Source organism: Poecilia reticulata, chromosome 9, assembly GCF_904066995.2.
Source record: "Poecilia reticulata chromosome 9, P_reticulata-male-v2, whole genome shotgun sequence".
Classification (NCBI taxonomy): domain Eukaryota; kingdom Metazoa; phylum Chordata; class Actinopteri; order Cyprinodontiformes; family Poeciliidae; genus Poecilia; species Poecilia reticulata.
This window is the reverse complement of record NC_088838.1, coordinates 14728246-14748862: the sequence shown is the minus strand read 5'-3', so window position 1 is coordinate 14748862 and position 20617 is coordinate 14728246. Positions and strand designations below refer to the sequence as shown.

At 38.5% G+C, this 20617-nt stretch overlaps 1 protein-coding gene across 3 annotated transcripts in view; it reads right to left on the bottom strand.

Annotated features, from left to right (window-relative positions):
* Nucleotides 1-20617, bottom strand: part of arb2a (ARB2 cotranscriptional regulator A) — a 161480-nt gene that overhangs the window by 139628 nt on the left and 1235 nt on the right. For all 3 annotated transcript variants that reach the window (XM_081610588.1, XM_081610587.1, XM_008418923.3), the window contains exons 4-6: nt 16429-16529; nt 4203-4268; nt 1449-1640 (exon numbers count right to left, since the gene is read on the bottom strand). In XM_081610588.1, the coding sequence (XP_081466714.1) occupies nt 1449-1640; nt 4203-4268; nt 16429-16529 (359 nt within the window). The remainder of the gene's footprint in view (nt 1-1448; nt 1641-4202; nt 4269-16428; nt 16530-20617) is intronic.

Below are 20617 nucleotides of genomic sequence, written 5' to 3'. Positions count from 1 at the left end.
TTTTGGTAATCCTAAAGGACCCGAATTGAAAAATGCAGTATTATTTAATGTCAAATAGTGAGGGAAAAAAAGGTTAAGCTTCATTCATAAAGTTTGTGCTAATATCAGGTTTCAGCTGTATGTGATATAAAAATCATGATTGAATGAGCAAAAGTTTTGGAGGGAAAATCCATTACATATTATTATAGTTATTCTCTCTGATGGTTCAGCAGAGTCATCTGCATGTGCTTGAAAAGATATCAAGACAAATTTCCCCAGCATGACATAATAAACCACAAACATGTCTTTAACAGTTGCAGACAGCATGAACTGAGTGGAAATGTGCGCGGCTGTCTTTCCAGCTCACAAACACACTACAAGGCTTGTGTTTGCCTTCTGCCTGGATGATGATTTGTCAGGGTGCGAGAACATGATTTCTTGTTTACAGTGATGAATGGGCAACATTCTCACTACACACACCATGTTCTCTATATCTAAGCTGTCACTTCGCCTCAGTGCAGCGCAAGCTTTTTCTTTTTGAACGGTGAGAGCAGGCAGACTGCAAGGCATGTTTCAGGATACCTGGAAAATCCATGTCAGAACATATGGACACGCGTGTAACCCCAACCTTTTCCACAGTTGTACGCAGCAGGAGAGAGCTTTTTACAGCGGGTAAGGTCTTTATCATATTCAGGTGGATAAAGCGAAGGAATGGGTGAGAGAAGGGGAGAGTGGCATCCCCCAAAGTCAATTTGAACAGCAGGCCGATTAAATTACATAGATACTCGTGGTCACACTGACAAATGAGCACAAAGATGGGGAGGAAAATAATGAGACAGGTGAAGCCACCTGCTTGCTGACACAGAGATGTGTACATTTCTTAGTAATAATGTGATCAGCACAGAAAAAATATTTGCTTCATATCATCTCTGCTGTTTCACCTCAACCCCCAAGAATAGATAGGATCCCACAGAAATCATGTATTATAAAGCTACATAAAAGTTTCCTTGCATGATAATGATTACACTGACAGATATGCTTCATTTTACTAATGCGACAATATGAGCTTATGATGGTTTACTTAAAGTGTCTTTCAAGAGTTACCGAGTGGAGCTTTGCACCTGTGAATGAATGTCTGGCTGCGTTTCTTGTTTGTGGCGCCAGGGTTATGTGATGCTGCACAACGCTACAATTGTTCATCATCATGTAATTTTTTTTATAACCCCAGGGTAATCTTTTCTTTCCATCCTGCACTCGTATAAATTGTACAATGCAGTTAAAATGAATTAAGCTGATGGTACACACACAGTGTGAGGTGACAAACCTCACAGCGACAAATTACTCACCCAAACATGCGACCCACAAGTTAGGTTGGATAAGTGCACATTTAATTTTAGCTTATAATTTATCATAATAGGGAAAAAAATTACGCAAAATTAGTTTAATTTTGGACAATACTGAGACCCTACCTCCATGGCCTTCATGATGAAAGGGATCTGTGTTCCTGAGTCCAGGTCCTGGTTAATAATAAGCCTGCGGGCCCACTGACCAGCCCGCACCACACCACTGCCCTGGATAAGCACGAGCAGCTTGTTTGGGTTAGTCAAGGCATCTGTGCTAAGGTAGATAAAACTTCTGGGTTCATCGTCTGTAGCATCCACCTGAAGATGAAGCAAAAAAAATAAAAAGTCACAAAAAAAAAGGTACAATCACTGGTTTTAATCACAAAATTAATTTGAAGGCGTAAACTTGGAGTATACTGGTTTAGAAATGTATCTGACAAATGTTACAAAAAAAGGGTCTTGCAACACCAAAATCTGACAGATGTTTCAGCAACAATCCAACTTTTTTGAGAACATATACTAAGATGAGGAAAATCCCATGTAAAGGAATAACTGTTCTTAACAAAATCACCAGTGGCACGACTGTTTAACATCGAACAATTTCTTTAAAAATGTAACTGAAGCCTTTTTTTTATGTTCACTTTACATTTGTAAAGTGAAAAAAAGAAATGTCTAATTATTAATCTATATTTATATCCATGTGATATAAATATGATGCATGATGACCCATATTTTTACACTTTTTGAAACATGGTCTTAATTGTTCTTGGACTTTACTGATTTTTTTTTTTTTTCCCCAACAAACACTCATGGTGGGTCTGGTGTACAGCTAAGGATGGAAGTGTCAGAAAGCACAAAGTCTGTGCTTCATCCAAGTCCCTGGCTTCTTTGCATCCCTCTCAAGTATGCTTGGAAAAATCTCTAAGGAGACACTGTCCATAAAAGCTATGGGTGGCAGCTGCAAGAACTTAATCCAAACAGACAAAGAGGACCAAGTGGGGGAGAAAATCTTACCCTTTATTCTCCTGTGCTCCTTCATTCCCTCTCCTTATACTTGGCTGCGGTTAATCTTCTTAAAATCTGCGGTCATAAGTTCAATGCTACGCAGGTGGACGGACCCACCGCTAACACGCTAAAATGCACACACGCACACTCTCAGTATACGTGCAGGCGGGTGGGCAGAAGAGAAGCATAGGAGAGCAATTTTCCAGTGGAATAATGAGATAAATAGGCCAAGTAGATAAACCAGTAAAAGTGTATGGGGGCTAATGAAAGGCGCTGACTCCGGCTAGGTGATTTATAGACACTGTTAGTGCTCTGGCTAACTCTGGCATGCTTCTAAACACCAGCACTTCCTATTTTTGCTATAAAACCGGTTCTGAAAAATGATCACCATTTTTTGTAAACAGAAAAAGAGCAGGGATAGAGAGGTAAAAAGGGGGGGCAGAAAAAAAAGAGACAACAAGCCTCTGACAACAAATAAAAAGGGATCAAGAATGTGCACTGAGCCTGGATGAGCTGGGCAAAGAATATCACCACAATGGCAGAGTGGAAAGTCGCCTTCAGCCTAACTGAATGCAAAACAGATTAAGCATCAGCATGCTGTGCCTATTTGAAATGACACATCACAATCCAGTTCTAATTTGTGGAGGAGACACTTTTGCACAAAGGATGTATGCAGTTGGGAAAGAGAGAATATGAGGAAGACATAAAAAGAAAAAAACTGATGGAGAATTAGGAAAGCTGCCTTCTCAAAATCCACCTTTCTCATTTTTTTTATTTCTAAATAGGACACCCATTATCACTCTGAAGCCTGATCATTCACAGTACCTTACAATATTCACACCACGTGGCCTTTTTCACATTTTGTACCGTCGAACCCACACACTTCACTGTATATATTTGGATTTTATGTGGCAGTCAAACAGAAAGGCTTCATTTACTGTAATACACCTAGAAAAGAAAATCCATTCGATTTTTTTCAAAAGTCACCTAATTACTAAACCGATTCCACATGTCCTTATTTTACACAGCTGTTCCATGGAGAGCTCTTCTTTCTAGAAAACATTAGTAAATAAACAGAATCAGCATGAGTTCAAATTAACTCATAAGAACTCCCTTCTGCGATTTGTCACAAGCTGCATCTTCGCTAACAAAAACAAACTTTGTGGAAAAAGGTGTTCTGGTTAGATGAGACTGAAGTTGAAGTTTCTGCCCTGAATGCAAACTGCACTTCACCATCTAACACACCATGGTGAAACATGGTGGTGGCAACTCTGGTTATCGTGAGTTGGGGCTTCTTTTCTTCAGTAGAAACAGGGAAGGTGGTGAGAACTGATTTGAAGATGGATGGAGCTAAATGCAGAGTGATACTGGAAAAACAAGTGTGCTGAAGACTTACTATTCCAATATGACAATGGCCTTATGTGTTAATATGGCCCAACCAAACTGTAGACCATGGGCAAATTAAGAATATATGGTAAAACCTGATGTTCAATCTGACTATGAGCTATTTTGCAAAGAGGAATGAGAAAAATTCCCATCTCTTGATGTAAAGGGTTTACTATCTCTAAAGATTTGCAAGTTTAATTTGAATAAAGTTAGTTTCATCAAAGTATTGGCTATTGAAGTCTGAATATGAATACACTTTTTTAAGATTCTTATTTATAAAAGAAAAATCTCAAACCATTGTTACAAACTACCTCAAAGGCTACATTTGAGTCCAATTAAGCACTACCTTGTGTTGGTCTTTTCAAGCAAGACCCCAGTAAAACACTGCAACATAGGAAAATATGGAAATGTCCAGGGCCCATGAAAAGTTTTGCAAAGCACTTTTTGACCATGCTTATATTTAATTCTCTCAATTTTCAAGATACTTACAGGCAGAAATGCTTTAGTCAAGTTGCACTTTTTCTCCAACAGCTCGTAAACATACTTAGTGATGATCTGGAAAAGAAAAACAGAAAAGGCTCTGAGTCATATATACTGATAACACTGTCTGATGGAGTTAATATTCTTTCTGGCTGCTGATACAAATAAATCTGTGAAAGAGAAACTGTGTACACATGTGAACAAGGAACCGGCATCCACAGTCATACTTGCCACCAAAAATATAAAGAAATGCTGCTCAAAAGCCCCATTTGCCCTCTAGTGTTTGTGCGCACGCAAACGACTTGAAACAGTCTAGTTTTATACTGTACATGTGTGAGTGTGTGCGCGTGTGTGTGTGTGTGTGCGTGTGCATGCATGTGTGTGAGTGTGTTTGTGTGTACAGTACAGTCAGACTGTTAAGGTTGAAAGTGCCAGGAGAGGAAATCTCCTGTACATGCAAAGGGCTGATGTAAGTTGTGTTTATCCCTGCAGCCACAGCACTAAAGAACCTTGTATACAAAGTCACTCCTACCCCAGGCCAAGCCTTTCATGGTTCAGTGACATTAGCAATGTTCTTTTCCCTTTTCCCCGTTTCTCTTTCCTTCTTTTAATTTTTTTTCCACTTGCATCCTGCTCAGCTGAGAACAGACAGGAGCACTTTGTGGAACAGATTTTAATTCTTGATCAGGTGTGAAAGACACAAACAGAGAACTAAAGACTGAGAACAGATGACAGCAAACACAACCAGTAGCTATAAGATGCAGCGCAGCAATTGATGATGCTTCCCCCACCGGTAAGACAAGCCGTGTGTCCCGTCTGTGTCGTAACAACGCTGCGTTGGGTGGATGCACCACGGGGAGAGCTGAGCAGCCTGGTGTCATGCTGTGCTGTGAAGTCTTACTTCCATGCGCTTTTGAAGTATCAGCCTTACTAAATCAGGAAACCAAAGGCCAGCGGTGGCGCCACAGTCACAAAGCATGTCGCCGCTCCAGTCATGCTGAAATGACTGACTTCGAACACAAACAAGGATCTACCAAAGACCAATGCGCCTCAAAGCACAAGAGATGAGGCTCAGATGTCAGTTAAGTGTGGAAAGAGGAGAACTTCACTTTGACTTAACAATAACAACAGATTGTGCACACATTGTCTTACAGAGGCGTTCGTTTCCTTTGAATGTTTTCAGTTTTTTTTAAGTTGAACCGTCGCATAATTTTAAAGTGAGGAGATATTCAGATGTCAAGTCCAAGCAGTGATCCAGACAGGTCTGCAGATGTTTTAGGTGAGTTTCATTTATAACATGAGAGAACTACTTGATTCTTAATTTGAAAATGGAACAGGTTTGATATAACTGCAAACCTATGAGGAAATGTCCGTTTCCCTAAACTTTGAGGTCAGGAGAGCATTAATCAAAGAAGCAGCCAATGAGCTCTTGGGTAACTCAGAAGGCGCTACAGGATTCCAATGCTCAAATGAGAGTTCCTTGTCATAAGACAACTTTTAGCAATCCACAAATTTGGTGCTTCTAAAATGAACCTGTTAGAAGTACCAAATACTTATGCAAAGGTTCACCTTCTGTCTGCTTTTACAAGCAGACAGAACTACAGTAGACTGGTTTAGATTAAAGTATATCCCTGTGCTAAAATAACCAAGACAAACTGCAATTAAGAATCTGTGGCAAGATTTGAAGAAATCTTCTTTCTTCTACATCACAATTCTGCACTTCTCTGTGCTGGTCAATCCCATCAAATACCCTTAAAATATGCTATACATTATTTCATCAAATAAGTAGAATATGTTAACATTGTGTGCAAACACTGGTTAATACATAAAATGAAAAACTAGCTATGAAATTAGGATATCAATATAAGTTTATCAACTTGTGCCGACAAGGAAATCTTTAGATTAACCCAATCCAGAAGTGGCAGGAATTTTATGATTTTCCTAAGTTTTGATGTAAGAGGAAAAACATCCTTTAAAATGTCAACCTTGAGAAGATTCATTTAAGCACTACTCTATCTAAACTGTGGATAATTGTTGAAATGGCAAGACCAAATAGAACTGCAAAGTGATAAAGACAAGAGCTTCACTCATACACTCAATGCTCTGATAAAACCAATATAATAATGGCTTGATCTCACAAGACGAAAGAGCAAAATCAGGTAATAGACAAATGTTAGTCTTATGACACAGAGACAAAGCCCAACAGACAAGCTGGATGATATGATCCATGCTACCATTTGACCTTGTGTCTGTGTGGGCTGAGGGGATGGACTGTAGGAGCTAAAGCAGCAACGTTGAAACATGCCAAACCTCAAGCAGCTAATACGCTAAAATGTCAGCTGCTCTGATGAGAACTAAAATGATTCCTGGCCTCGCTTTGCTCATGCTTTATGACATCAATAGGCTTCACAGGAAATTTCTTTTGCAATATTTTATTTGTTCTGTGCCTCAGGTGCCCCACGAACTATTGATATAGGATAAGGAGGCTGGTGGAAAATAAGAAAAGGGAACAAGAGATTGACAAAAGCAAGGTTGTGCAAACATTTAAAAAGATAAAATTGTGCTCTGATAATAAATATATAGAAGTTTTATATCCAGACTTGTGTATAACCTTTTAGATCAAGTTATCTAAATGATTTTCTTCAGTCTTACAAGATCTAACTAGCATTTATTTCTAGTTTACTGACAACAGGATACACAGGTCATGGAAACAAGCACGCACACACACACACACACACACACGCACGCACGCACGCACGCACGCACGCACACTGTAGCTCCTTCATCGGTTACCTCCTAGGACTATGTCTCAGCAGCTGATCAGTACAATAAAAATGGTCTCTTTGTCATCTAATTACCAATGTGTTATTAGTGCTTTAATGAAATGCCTGCAGGGAGCTGCAATGCCATTGCCACTAGGACAAGCATGGGGAGTGGATGTGGCAAATATTATCAAGGGACAAAAAGAGAAGGAAGAAGGGGATTGAAAGAAATAGATTTAAATGAGTTCAAATCAGTACTTATACTATTTATTACTGTTTTATTTTTAAGAAAAGGCAAATACTTTCAACAATAAACAGACACAGTTTCAGCTGTAGAGCAAATCGCAGCGTTCATCATAAAGGGCAGTAACAAAACTATCAAAATCCTCTTAAACCCTACTCTCTAAAGAAACAAATTCATCAGAAGTCAAACAAAGAACAATTGTTCTTCTTCACGGTGAAACGGTCTGTAGATGGGACGCTCTGATCTAACTTCTGCAGCTGTGTCCACTGTGTCTGCAGCTTGTTTGTGTAGGGGAAAGATTGTGGCGATGAACCAAGAAAAGGGGGATCAGAGCGGAAGGAAGGGACTTAGATTGAGGCTCAGTGGGAGGAAACGAGGAAGACAAGAAAGGAGAGATGGCAAAGTAATCCTCAGGAGACAGAGTCTCATGCCAGCTCCCACTGATGTGAGCACCACAGAGGACAGAGCAGTGGAAGAGGGAGTGGAGATGGAGAAACAAAGGTACAGCGTGCTGCCTTGATGAGACGCCTTGGAACGGCTGGGCTGTGACATCAGCTCCTTGCAAATCTGGAGTCATCCCCATAAACAGTCTCTTCATCACTTCCATGAGGTCAAGGTCTTCATGAAGAACACTGTGGCTGCAACTAGATATGCTTTTCAGAGACCTCCCACATACTGTGTCTCCAAGAATCAGTCTGTGTGTGTTTCCTGCATCCCTGTGTGTTCTCCCACTGATTACAGCAGTCATGCCTGGTTTGGCTGACCGCACCTGAGGCAATAAGGAGATGATCCTTCCCAGGCGCACACAAAAGGGAGGAAAAGAACCAAATAAGGAAGAAGAGGCCAAGCAACAGTCATAATGGAAGAGGAAACATTTGGCATGAAAAGAACCAAGGAAAATAAATAAAAAGGAACCCAACAATACAAAAGTCTTGCTTTGAAGAAGGGCTAACACAATAAAAATTATTTGATCAGATAGAGATAATAGGTGTCCATTTCCAAAAGTAATGGACATGATATTTCAGTGATTTAATTTAAAAAGTGGACCTTAAATACTGTACAGATTCCCACAGGTGTATTTCAAACTATCATTCATGTGTATTTTGATTGTTATAGCTCATGACTAATGAAAATATAAAATTTGGTGTCTCAAAATATACTGAAAAACAAAAACAAAAAAATTAAAACAGAAATGTAATAACTATATCTACAGTCTTTATGAAGAACACTTCCAACTTTGCAGTTGTCACATAGAAGCCAGAAACGATCACTGCTGCAGAAGCTGGATGTTTACAGAGTCCTATATGCATTTTAATGAAAAGTTGAGTGGAAGGAGAAACCACAAAGCAGACAACCACAGTCTTGAGAGAACTGTGAAGTAAAGCCAATTCAAGATTTTAAGGGTTATGTGTGCACTATGATTGGAGTTATTGCTTTAATACCGACCATACACATAACAGATGATCATTTTCCCTTTTTGAACCCAATTACTAAAATACATTTCAGCAATCCAGTGACATTCATATTTATTGAGATTAACCTTTTATTCTGAAAACAACTCCGTAACGTATGAAACCATTTCTAAATGTAATTCAAAAGATTAAGCAACTGTGAAGTGATGTGACCCCATCAGAAAATTAACAAGGAGACAGTTTAAATAGTCATCTTGGCCTAGGACCAAAAATGTACAAAACCCACCAAAGAATACAGTGTTCACACTCACACACATACACACACAGTAAAAGTCAAGTACAGGCACACACACACCTCTTGTCTCTACAGTCCAGAGCTCTCTCCAAAAGCCACTTACCCATAGACACCAGAGAGAACAAGAAGAGGCATCAAAGCTGTTTATATAATGAAACTGAAAGAGCTGCTCTGTGCCGTATCACTGACTGCACCCAGGAAAGCATTCCCTGCTTCTCCAGAGAATAGAGGAAAGAAGGGGAAAAAAGAAGAAAATCCCCCCCGAACAATGCAGCACAACAAGCGCAGCAACAACAGCAAAGCACGCTCAGAAGGAGAGAGGCTCCAAAAATGAGAGTGTGCGTGAGGCAATAGAAAGGTTGTTTATTTTAAGTCAGCCTTGTGTACCAACAGAAAATGTATTAAAATAGGGCCTATTGTTGTGAATTTGTGATCTGTCAGTCGGCGTGGGAAACAAAGGGAGAGAAAAAGAAGCTGCCGTAATTCCCATGAGGTCTCCGTCATTCTTCTGTCAGAGGATAGAGGACTCTCCAGGGGAAGAGAAACTTCTCACATACAGACTGACTGACAGACTGTTTACACCTAGCGCACATGTGCCTCTGTCTCACTTCTGCCCTGCCCTACCTGCTCCGCTCATCCTACCAGCAGCATAATGACCTCCTCAGTTTAGTTACGAAGCTGGCAGAGAGACGGTTTAAAGTAAAGTCTCAGCGAGTGTTTGATGTAGCGATAGACGCCAGTGTTGTATTCACCAGTCCCCTTGTCTTTCTTCTAAAAACCTCCTTCCCTGACATATCGTTTTCCAATTCTTTTTTCTTTCATCAATTCAAATTCAACTCTTTAACTCCGTTCAACTGTTTTTATCCAAATCTGCCTCCACCTGCCTCTTCTGAGAAAAAGTAGTGAGGGATTTCTGGGCATGGGGACGTCAATGTAGCCACCGACTCTGGGCAGAAAGCTGCCATTTATAAAAGGGAGGGATCCAATCAGCTTCTAACCAAAATGGTGTCCTTATCTTTATGTAAAGATAAAACTCCCATGGATATAATAGCTGATAAATGGACAATACCTTTTTTTGTAAATGGCCTGAATTAAGAATTAAGTAAATTTCCTACACCCTTAAGAGCAAAGATAAGGGAGACTAGAGTTTAGCTTCTACAATAGAGCTAACACAGTTACCACTGTGCATATTAATGCATATTTAGGTATATTTGGTGTTTGTTATAAAATAAGCGGCTATAACCGTTTTTAGAGGGGACCTAATATATTTTGATACATGTTCTATTAAACTGCCAAACACAAGTTCTGCAGAGTATTCAGTATGTTGGGACAGGATGGCTAGAAAGAAATACTTGTGAATACTGCTAAGAGGAATCAAAATCTCCTAAAACTGTCAGCAGATAAAAGTTTTATAAAAACTGAAGATCAGGAATCAACCAGAAATCTCTAATATGTAGCGTTTATAGAGGTGGGATTAAAAGAAGTAAAAAACTTTGAGGACCACTGTTATGTGGTTACCAATAACAGGAAAAAAGCCAGCGGAGAAAATGGATAACAGAGACACTGCAGAGTGTGAGAGAAAGAGAGAGAGAGCTTTCTAATTCAGCCATCTGGCTAGCTTTACCTCATTATAATATTCCAACTGGGTGTGTGTGTGCGTGTATGTTTACAAATTTGTGACTGCCTTCCATTCGACAGATGCAGACAGAGCAGAGAAGAATCCTCATTTATTAACAGCTTAATAGAGCTCCATCTGGGCCAGGCCCTATGCTTGTCTTCTATCAGAGAAATTTATCAGCAAATCACAGGAATTAGACTCCAACTGACACCTACACAAGCTAAGGTGACCCTGCTGAACTGAGCGACACTGCACAGATAGCCTCCAGTGTTTTACAGCTGGAGAGGAGCAATTATGACAACAGTTGGTGCCAAGACCGGAAAATGCTCGTGTGGTATTTTCATTAGTGCGTAGGTATTTTATCCCCGAGTTTAATTTTGTTTGCAAGCTCAAAACAAAAAAATATATATTGCTGAATCTAACAAAGTAGTAGAGCATTTTTTTTTACATAAAAATAGCTGGTTTTCCATGATCTTACTAATTTACTGATTTAATCAACAAAAAGAAAAGCATTTATATTGCAGACATCTTAACTACAGATTATTCTTCTCATGGTTTCACCCTGCCATAGATCAAATTTATATATCGGTAGATATAAAAAGAGAATAAACCTGCTAACTGTCAAGCAACCACAATCATACCAGCTTATTCACATACTTTCTTTAAAGCAGTGTTTCTCAACACTGGTCCTCACCGCCCCCCTGCTCTGCATGTTTTAGATGTGCCTCTATTCCAGAACAGCTGATTCAAATAATTGCATGACCATCAAGTACTGCAGAATCCTGTTAATCACCCAGAGATACAATTCAGGTATGTGGCAGAAGGGAAATACCTAAAACATGCAGGACAGGGGGGCGGTGAGGACCAGGGTTGAGAAACACTGCTTTAAAGCAAGCAAGTGATGGATTGTTTTTTATATTAGATCTTTAATGAAATAAATGCATTTTTTTATTAAGCACAAAGGTTTCAGCCAGAACCTTGGTAATTGTGAGTTTGATGCGCAACCAATATTCTCAAACAACTGATGGATGACAAAGTTGCTTCTCTTGGCCCACTGGGGGTTAATTTTCACTAAAAAAAACAATCTGATGAGACCCTGGTAGGTAAAGACTATATAAATTAGCTGCAAATGTCTATTTTTCATGCCAAACATATAGCAAAGTTTGAACAAAATGTATCCATACAGAATCAAGCTCATCTGTTATTTCCGCTGTTCAAACGGTCACACCAATACCATCCATTGCCTTCCTTCCATCAGTCTCCTATTCAGACAAGGTTGAAGTGCGAATTGGACATCTGGTGCTGTGATATGTCTGACAATATGGGCAACACCCTGGCTACCCCGCCCCACAGCCCCCTGATGCACATAAACAGACACACAAAACGCATACACACTTTGAGCCCTACATGGAAAATGAGAAGCTGAGAGGATCAAGAGGAACTAAAGGGGGGGAGACAGGAGAGAGGGAGAGATGGACAAAGGTATCCTTCTCTAGTGGGGAAGAAAGGAACCTGAATGAACATTAAGGGAAATGATGATGCTGCTCTATTCATAAAAGAGGCAACATGCATGCATAGCTTCGTGCCTGTTTATAACCTCCATCAGCTTGCAGACTGATGGGGGAGACTAGGATGCACTAAGCAGTAGCATTAGCTGACAACAGACTTGTTTGTATTTACACAAACTCTTCATGTACTTTTTCAATCTACCTGAAATAAAGACTCAGCAGACGAAAAGAGATCCAAGCCTAAATAAATCTGCATGCATCAGCTACACAGGTGCTGAAATAAGAAGGCAGGTATGCTTGTGTGCCTCACAGCTTTAACCTCAGACATGTAGAGCCTGACTAAGCAGATTATCCACTTTACAACAACAGATATACAAATCAGAATTTGTGTTTATTTATACTGGGCCTTACAAATCTTTTAAAGGAAAAAAACAATGCATTTCTACATTCTGGCCTTGTGCAGACATTTGCAGATGCATTTTTTTTTCATTTTTTTGGAGGCCTAAGAACAACGGAAAGATAATATTGCTTATTCAGAAAGTGCTTTTTTCGTTCTCAGCCAATTAATCTCCTACAGCACAACTCATACAACATTTGCTCTCATTACACAAAGTCACATCTGCAGGGATTCTTTTATTGTATTTCTAATGCAGATACTTCTATCAGTCCTTTAATCAAAGGATAAATATGTTTGTATAAATTTAGTTTGATGATTATTCATTTCTTCTGAATGTCAGGTGCAGAAGTTCGTTTAGTTTAAATGTTTGTGTGTTCCTTGAGCTCCACAGTTTTGCTGCAGTCAAATGTTTGTTTTTCCATCCTTTTTCAGATGGTGACAGATACTGCCTAAGCATGCAAAAGAAAAAAGAAGGCAACAAAAACCTTCAGAGAGGACTGGTTCTCTGAGGAGATACTGTATATCTGCATTAGAAATAATAAAAACATCCAGGTAATCCCACAAAAGGGTCCATCACTTTCCTTTGAACTTCAAAGAATGCACACAACAATTAAGAACAACATAGTAGGGAAAGCAACCAGAAAAAAGATGATTACAAAGGAATATTTGTCTCATTATCTAAATTCATAATGAATATAGTGGAATTGAATTAGAGGGGAATTTTAGGATACAGCATATTTGGGTTTACTACATCATAATATAATGAAGTGCATTTTTCCCCATAACAGATTTCTTCTGTTTTCTCTCAACAAATGTTGAATAAAAGTGAAAAGATTGAACTTTTTCCTGTTTACAACTGTTATTTTGAGGGTTCCAGGTGGGTCAGTGGTAAAGCAAGAGCACCTTACATAGAGCCTACAGTTCTCAGTCAGCTGCTTCAGCTCTACAAGTTAATCATATCCGTTTCCGTTTCAACTGATCAGTTCTCTTCAGCTTACATTCCATTTTGGTTTGTCCATCAAAAATGGTTCATCTCAATCTTGTCCTTCTCTGCTCAGTTCTGTTCAGTTTATGGTTCTGGATTCAGCACCTTGGACTATTTTTGTAAGTTTCTGTTTAAGATATCTAATATGTTCATTTCTAAATTCACATCTGGTCCATTCTCTGCAAAGGGTACTTGAACAAAGCACCATGTGCTAGTTAAAGAAAGCACCTAAGTCCTCTGTTCAAAGACATTTTGTTAGTCCATTCCATGGTAGTACAACAACATCCCTTCCATTTCAACGAGACCTCAAACCGTGCAGTTCACCCAAAATGAAAGATTTCAAACAACTTTTTGGTGCAATCGAGGAAGTATTCCTAGATGACTGTTCCTGTTTTTTAACATTTCACTAGAAGTGTAATCAACTTCTTATGTTTTCAGATAAATTTATATACGTTTTGTGTACTGTCCGTGTTACCAGTATTGTTATCTTGATAAAATAAAAAGCAAAATATTTGACGTGATGATCGTTAGTCAGTCAATTCTGCAATTTATGTACTTTCAATGTAGATGTTTTAGTATAATCAATACTTACAATGTCCACCTGCAGTGTCACACCATCAGCATCAATGACAATAAAACAAATCTGTGTCCCCTCAATCGTAAGCCAACTTCAGCAGCCGCCAAACTATAAAAACTCCCGACGGCGAAGCTCTGAGTCCATTAGAGCCGCCAGCTGAAACACGCTCTGTCTGAGCGGCCACACAAAAACTAAAGTCAGGAGTAATAACACTATTTTCTAATGAAGTTAATGAGCTTCAGCTTATTGATAACCCGTTAGTAGGTCGCCATTTTTCTTGAAGCAAAGTGTGGGTGTGACGCCAACCAACCAATTGGGGAAGTTGTAGCCTGATGACGTGCCTCTCCTCATTTGCATTTATTTTTTTCTAAGTTTTGCGGGGAAATAGAATGTGATAAATAAGAAAATAAGGAAATACTAAATGAATAAGGGAAATTGGAAAATTAACTATTTTTCAAACAAATGTTAAATGAAAAATAGATAAAAGAAAAATAGGTAAATAAAAAAGGGATATATGAGAAATTGATTAATGAAACTGGGAAATAGAAAATCAGGTTAATGGAAAAAGGAAATTTAAAAATTGTTAAATTAAAAAATAGATTAATGAAAGATGGGTAAATAAAGGAATAAATGAAAAATAGCTAAATGAAAAAGAGAAATTGAGAAATTGATAATTTGAAAAATAAATGAAAAAATTGGGTTAATGAAAAAGGGAAATTGAAAAGTGGTTAAATGAAAAATAGATTAATGAAAAATGGGTAAATGGATAAAGGGATAAATGAAAAAGAGAATTGCGAAATTGATAATATGAAAAATAAATAAATGAAAAATTGGGTTAATGAAAAAGCTAAATTTTTTATTTAACAAATTTGTTATTTATTTCACTCATTTTCTTCATTTTTTTATTTATTTTACTCATTTTTTATTTATTTCACTCATTTATTTATTTATTTATTTATTTTATTTTGGCTGAAATGGCTCTCCATACATGTTTTCATTATTTAACAATTTATGTTTCACGATAAAAGTTTTTGTATCTATTTTTAGTAAACTTTGATTTAAATATGTTGCTATGCTGGTACATGTCTCTTGTTAAACTGCTTTTATTTATTTTTTTTAAATCAGAACAGATGTCTCGAGATTATTAAAGCAGAAGAATGTTACCACACTAACAGAACATATCATGAAACATCTGCATAGAAACAAACAAGGGATGATTATTTTCAGTCTTATGGGGGAGGATGATGTCACAACATAAAAATATAGAGAAACCTACACATGTTAAAGATCTTTTAGAACAAATGTATTGCAGGATCAAATATCTATACAAATTTGTTATTTTTTGGCTATATTTACAATGATCCGTTATTTTTTCTATCTTTTCCCTCCATTTCCTTTAGCTTCATAAACTACCTTTTAGAAGTAGCTGATCAAAAGTGAAAGTTTTTACTGCATTTTCCAGACTATAGAGCGCACCTCACTCTAAGTCACACCTACAAATAAAATAAAAAAACTGGAAAGGTGCATATAAGCCACACCGGGCTACAAACCGCTTATATATCCGCCACTCTCAAGGACACAGCAGAGGGCTGCATCCTTAATAAATCTGCTATTAAGGTCGCACCCCTCCATCTCCAACGTCAAACCATGGATTCGCTCACGCTGAGCTTATGTGCAGTGGCTATCGATGTGTACTACCAGATCGATAGCCTTTAACTTAAAAGCTGCATCGTATGAGTTTGAACATATTTCTCCGTTGTGCCTGCTGCTAGCATGTGCTTCTTCTAAATGAAAATTAGGCTTTCTTCTTTGATTTCCAGTTTTGACTTCCAATGATTCACTTCCTTCTAGAGAGCCCCCTGGTGGTTGAAGAAAAATCCACAGAAAAGCCGCACCGGGCTATAAGCCGAATGGTTCAAAACATGGGAAAAAGTAGCGGCTTATAGACCGAAAAATACGGTAATGTGCATTGATTCCCCTTTAAATTAAAACACTGTTTTTACCATATGTTGGTCAACACAATCTAAGTCCAAGTTAACCTCAAGTCTTGATGATGTTATGTATTGTCAATTGTATGCAAGTTGGCAAACTTAAAAAAAAAAAAGATATAAGCTCTAAAACTCTGGTGATAAGCATTATTTGGCCAAGATGTTCTGCTATATTTCTTTCTGTGTGGGCTTGGTATTCAAAATTGTTAAAAATCAATGTGGTATACATTATTCCATTTCACCCAACACCCCACCTAGAAGCTACAAATATTCAAATATCTTCCACCTGTGAAAAGCTTTTCAAAAACTCAAAAGATCACTGCCTTGGATTCTGTTCCAGAGTTTTTCCAAGGTAAAGACAAGCAAGCTAGCTGCAGCATAAAAAGAAAAAAATATATATATTATGTATGCATGAAAAAGTTGTAATGCCAGTAGAAAACCCATATTACCTCTCCAAGAGCTTCATAACGCTTCTGGTTCCAGCGGTGCAAATCCTCTCTGGCATTAAACACAAAGGGTTCACCTGTTTGTATGTGCCGGAGCTGGCCATCTGTGAGACACACAACATGATTAGTAAGGATAACAAGCACCTACAAATAAAACAAATCCTTAAAATACTCATTTTTCTAGGGCTCATTGCACCTTTTTTTTATTACTCCTCTACTAAAAAGACTTATTCAGACAGTATAACTGTTGAACTGTTGGGTGCACCCAACACTTCCTTTCTAGGTTGTGACAGCAAGAGGCACTAGCGATGCAACCTACAGCCACACTGCTACAGACAGAGGGGTCCAGGTGTGGGCATACAATTAGAACTATGACTTTGTCCACATCTGAAAATTGTTACAATTCAGCCTAACCGCAAAGGTCTTTGGAACATAGATAAATGCTTTATTTTAATTTAGGGAAGCAAGAGGAGTTTTAAAAGCATTAAAGGTTTTACTCATATAAAAACTCATAAAAGAAGAAAATGCTGTTCAGAGGTGGCGCTAGTTTTTTTAAATAATTACCCTTCTGCAACTGCAGAGCCCATACCTTAGCAATGAGCCCATCGATCCTGCAGTTGACACTACAACACAATAAAACACTAAACGGTGTTAAATTTAATTTTGACCTTTATGACTGCAAAGTTTGTGAGAGCTAAATGACAAAAAGTACACATACTTAACCCAAATAGCCAGGGGGGCCTCATACTTTCTCAATTATTGCACAATGTGAGCATATAAATATAATATCTTTGCAGGATAAAGGAATGCATGAAGATTTTTTTTATTTCCTTCTAAATTGCCACGATTTTACACCTCTATCAGCGTGATAAATCTTACACTACTCACTTACTGTGTATCACAGTACTTTCATAGTTGTTAGTTGTTAGATAACATGTAATGCTGAATGTAGGACTGGTATGTTGTATTTAGAAATACATTTATGCCTGAGAGGTAAAGCAGGAGACAAGTGAGAACTTGGTATAAAGCAGTGTGCGCACAAATAGTACCTTGAAGAAAATAAATTATGCATTAATGGACGGGGTGAGTATCTAAACACTACAGCCTAAGAAGAGGGGGGAAGACAAGAGCTATAATGAAATCCCACTGTAGGGATGATGTGTGTGCGTGTGTGTGTGAGAGAGAGAGAGGGGGATCGCAGGACGTGGATGTACCTCTATACAAGAGGAGAAAGGAGAGGGGGGCTGAGATGTGTGTGTGTGTGTGTTCGTGTCTACAGGCTGAGGGGTGATCCGCTCCCCCCCACCACACCCTCCATCTCCCCATCTCCCCCAACACATTCTCTCAAAGGAATAACATTTTCTCAACTTTTCTCCTCCTTTTCTGTCATAATTAGCATTCTGTTCTCAATTTGGCCGCTTAATTAGGTGTACATAACCTTGGATTTCCAGTAATGGAAAACCGGAGGGCTGGCGAGATGAAGCCATCATCTTCAGTGATTAAGATACCTGCAAACTATTGTACACAGCCTCTTCTGTATTCATATCATTACATGGTGAAATTAACATTTTTGTTCCACTTGTCTCAGGCTACGATAGCATGAGTTCAGTTATATTAAAATAAAATAAAAACCCTTCAGGCCAAAGTGACTTAGTCTACATACTGGAGACTTTGCCAGAGGGCCACTATGGCTTTAATAGAAATGGTATCCTTCGAAAACAGGCCTAAACGAGATATTGACAACACAAAGATTTAAAAAGCTCCAGTGTGATGTGCTACCTTGTATTTCAGGTTGAAATTTTTTGGTGAGATCTTGCAGAAGTAGAGAAATAAAAGGGGGAAATGATAGGAATGGGAATTTGCAGGAAGAGGAAGGTAAAAGAGTCTGTGTTTTTTCCGCCTCCATGGTAGACTGAACTAGGACTTGAGGGTGGGAAGAGCAGCTTGTGGGTGTTGCATAATTTCAGGTGCTGAGTCTGTTCTTAGGCGCAGCAAGGTTATGCAAATTCTCCGTCAGACAGAGGGCAAGGCTGAGTAGGTTACTGACGGGCCGTAGAGTACACAACATGTCCCCCACTCAGCCAGCCAGACACTGACAGAGAAAAGTAGAGATAAGAGAGACAGGGCAAGAGACTATGGAGGAATATTAAGAGCCAAAAATCTATCCGCAACACATCCGTCTCCCAACTCTTCCTTCTCCTGAATCCCTGCTTTGATTACAGCAAACCAAAAATAATCATCAAAAGATTGTTAGATCATCTAAACCTAAACAAGTGCGAGTAGATTTTCATATCCTACTACCTTTGTAGTAGGATAGACCTAGGTGTAGTGTGTGAGTTTACCCATTTTCTATGATATAAAGCACCCTCCACAATTATTGGTAGCTCTGAGAAAGAGGGTTAAAAAAAATTACAAACATTTTCACCCAAGATTCTATCCTTCTGAGTACACATCATGGGAAAAATAAATATGGGCCCTCATCCAGGCTTGTTTGTCGCATTTTTAGTTATTCCAAGCTTTCTAGTTATTATTCTGAATGCAAACATTAGACAAAGATAACCCAAGTAAAAAAAAAAAGACTTTTTCAAAACTCAGTTTGATTTATTAAAGAAAAAACAGCTGTCCAAATCAACCAAACCAACTTGAGAAAGTAATTTCTCCCTAAACCTAATAACTGGGTCTGCCAAGCATGGCTGCAGCAACTGCCTTCAAACATTTCTGATAACTAGCAATAACTCTTATACATCCCTGTGGCAGAATTTTGCCGCATTCTGCTTTGTAGAATTATCTTTATTTTGTCACATTGAAATGTTACCTTCATTTTAATGTTTCGAGCCTTTCAGCAGTGGTCTTAAGGCTGTGCTTCAAATTCCAGCCTTAAGACCTCTGCTGAATCCCTTTGCACAACCTAAGAACACTGAAGCTTACGGTCACAAAATGACAGTTGTACGTTTTCCTTCAAACTTTTCATGTAGAGACAGCAGAATACATAGTTTCATCAACTAGGCAAGATGTACTGGTGATAAAGAACTAAAGCAGCCCCAGACCATCACATTACCATCACCCTGTTTGACTGTCTATACTGCCTATCCTTGCTGGGTTTCATGGATAGGCAACGACACCCAATGACTGCTGCCTATCTCCAGCAGTCACTGGGGAAGAAGTGATGCTTTCCAGTCCATCATGGGCTAACACACAGACACAAAGAACATGCAACCATACATGCACGCACATATCTATGAGCAGTGTAGAGAATTCAACTGACTGTACAATAGTGCTTTTGCACTGTGGAAGGAAGCCATGTAACCTGGAGAGAACCCATTCAAGTACAGGGAGAACATGTAAACTCTCTACAGAACGACCCCAGATTGGGATTTGACTCAAGGACCTTCTTCCTGCAAAGCAACAGTTCTACCAACTGTGCCACTATGCAGCCCTTGCTCTGAAATGCTATGGTTATTTTACAAGGGTCCCCTTAGTTATGATCTTTCAACAATTATAAATTAGATTTTCTCAGCTTGATTGTGGAAGTGATCAGCTGAGAGTGCAGAGTTCAACCTCATCACTTCACCTTCATTAGTGTACATTTGTGAAGTTCACGCCTCTGGAAGTGGAGGAAGCCTAAAGTATTGCGATACTTTACACTGTAAAGTTTCGCAAGGTATCCTCTCTTCCTGACTCTCCTTATAAGATATTTGTATCCATTGCACGAAAAATGGATGGTTCTATTCACATTGTTTAGCTGATGAGAACAGCTAAATATTTCCAACTCTACCCTTTGCAAATAAAAGCTTCCCGAAAGTTAAGTTCAGAAAAACGTTCAAGATTGCATCATTGAAACACATCTTTAGATGCGTTCTGTTGTGAGCCATGAATGAAACATTTGTAAATCAGCAAAACATGCACCGTAGTCAAATTCACAGTAATTTTTAGCATAATAAGTCATTAATCCTACATTGTAAAACATGCTAAAAACAATTAATTGTGAAATTATGATAAAAAAAAAGATTATAATTTGAATACAAATCTTATTCGGATACATTTAAACTTCAAAGTTTCATTGAAGCTAAATTTGTCCTGATCTTAAGAATATCTTGCTAAAGTTTGACAGTGACTATTTTTATGTTATTTACATTCTTTAGGTTTGCCAGTAGTGTCATTTAATATAAACTTGGTGAAATGTCTCTGTAAT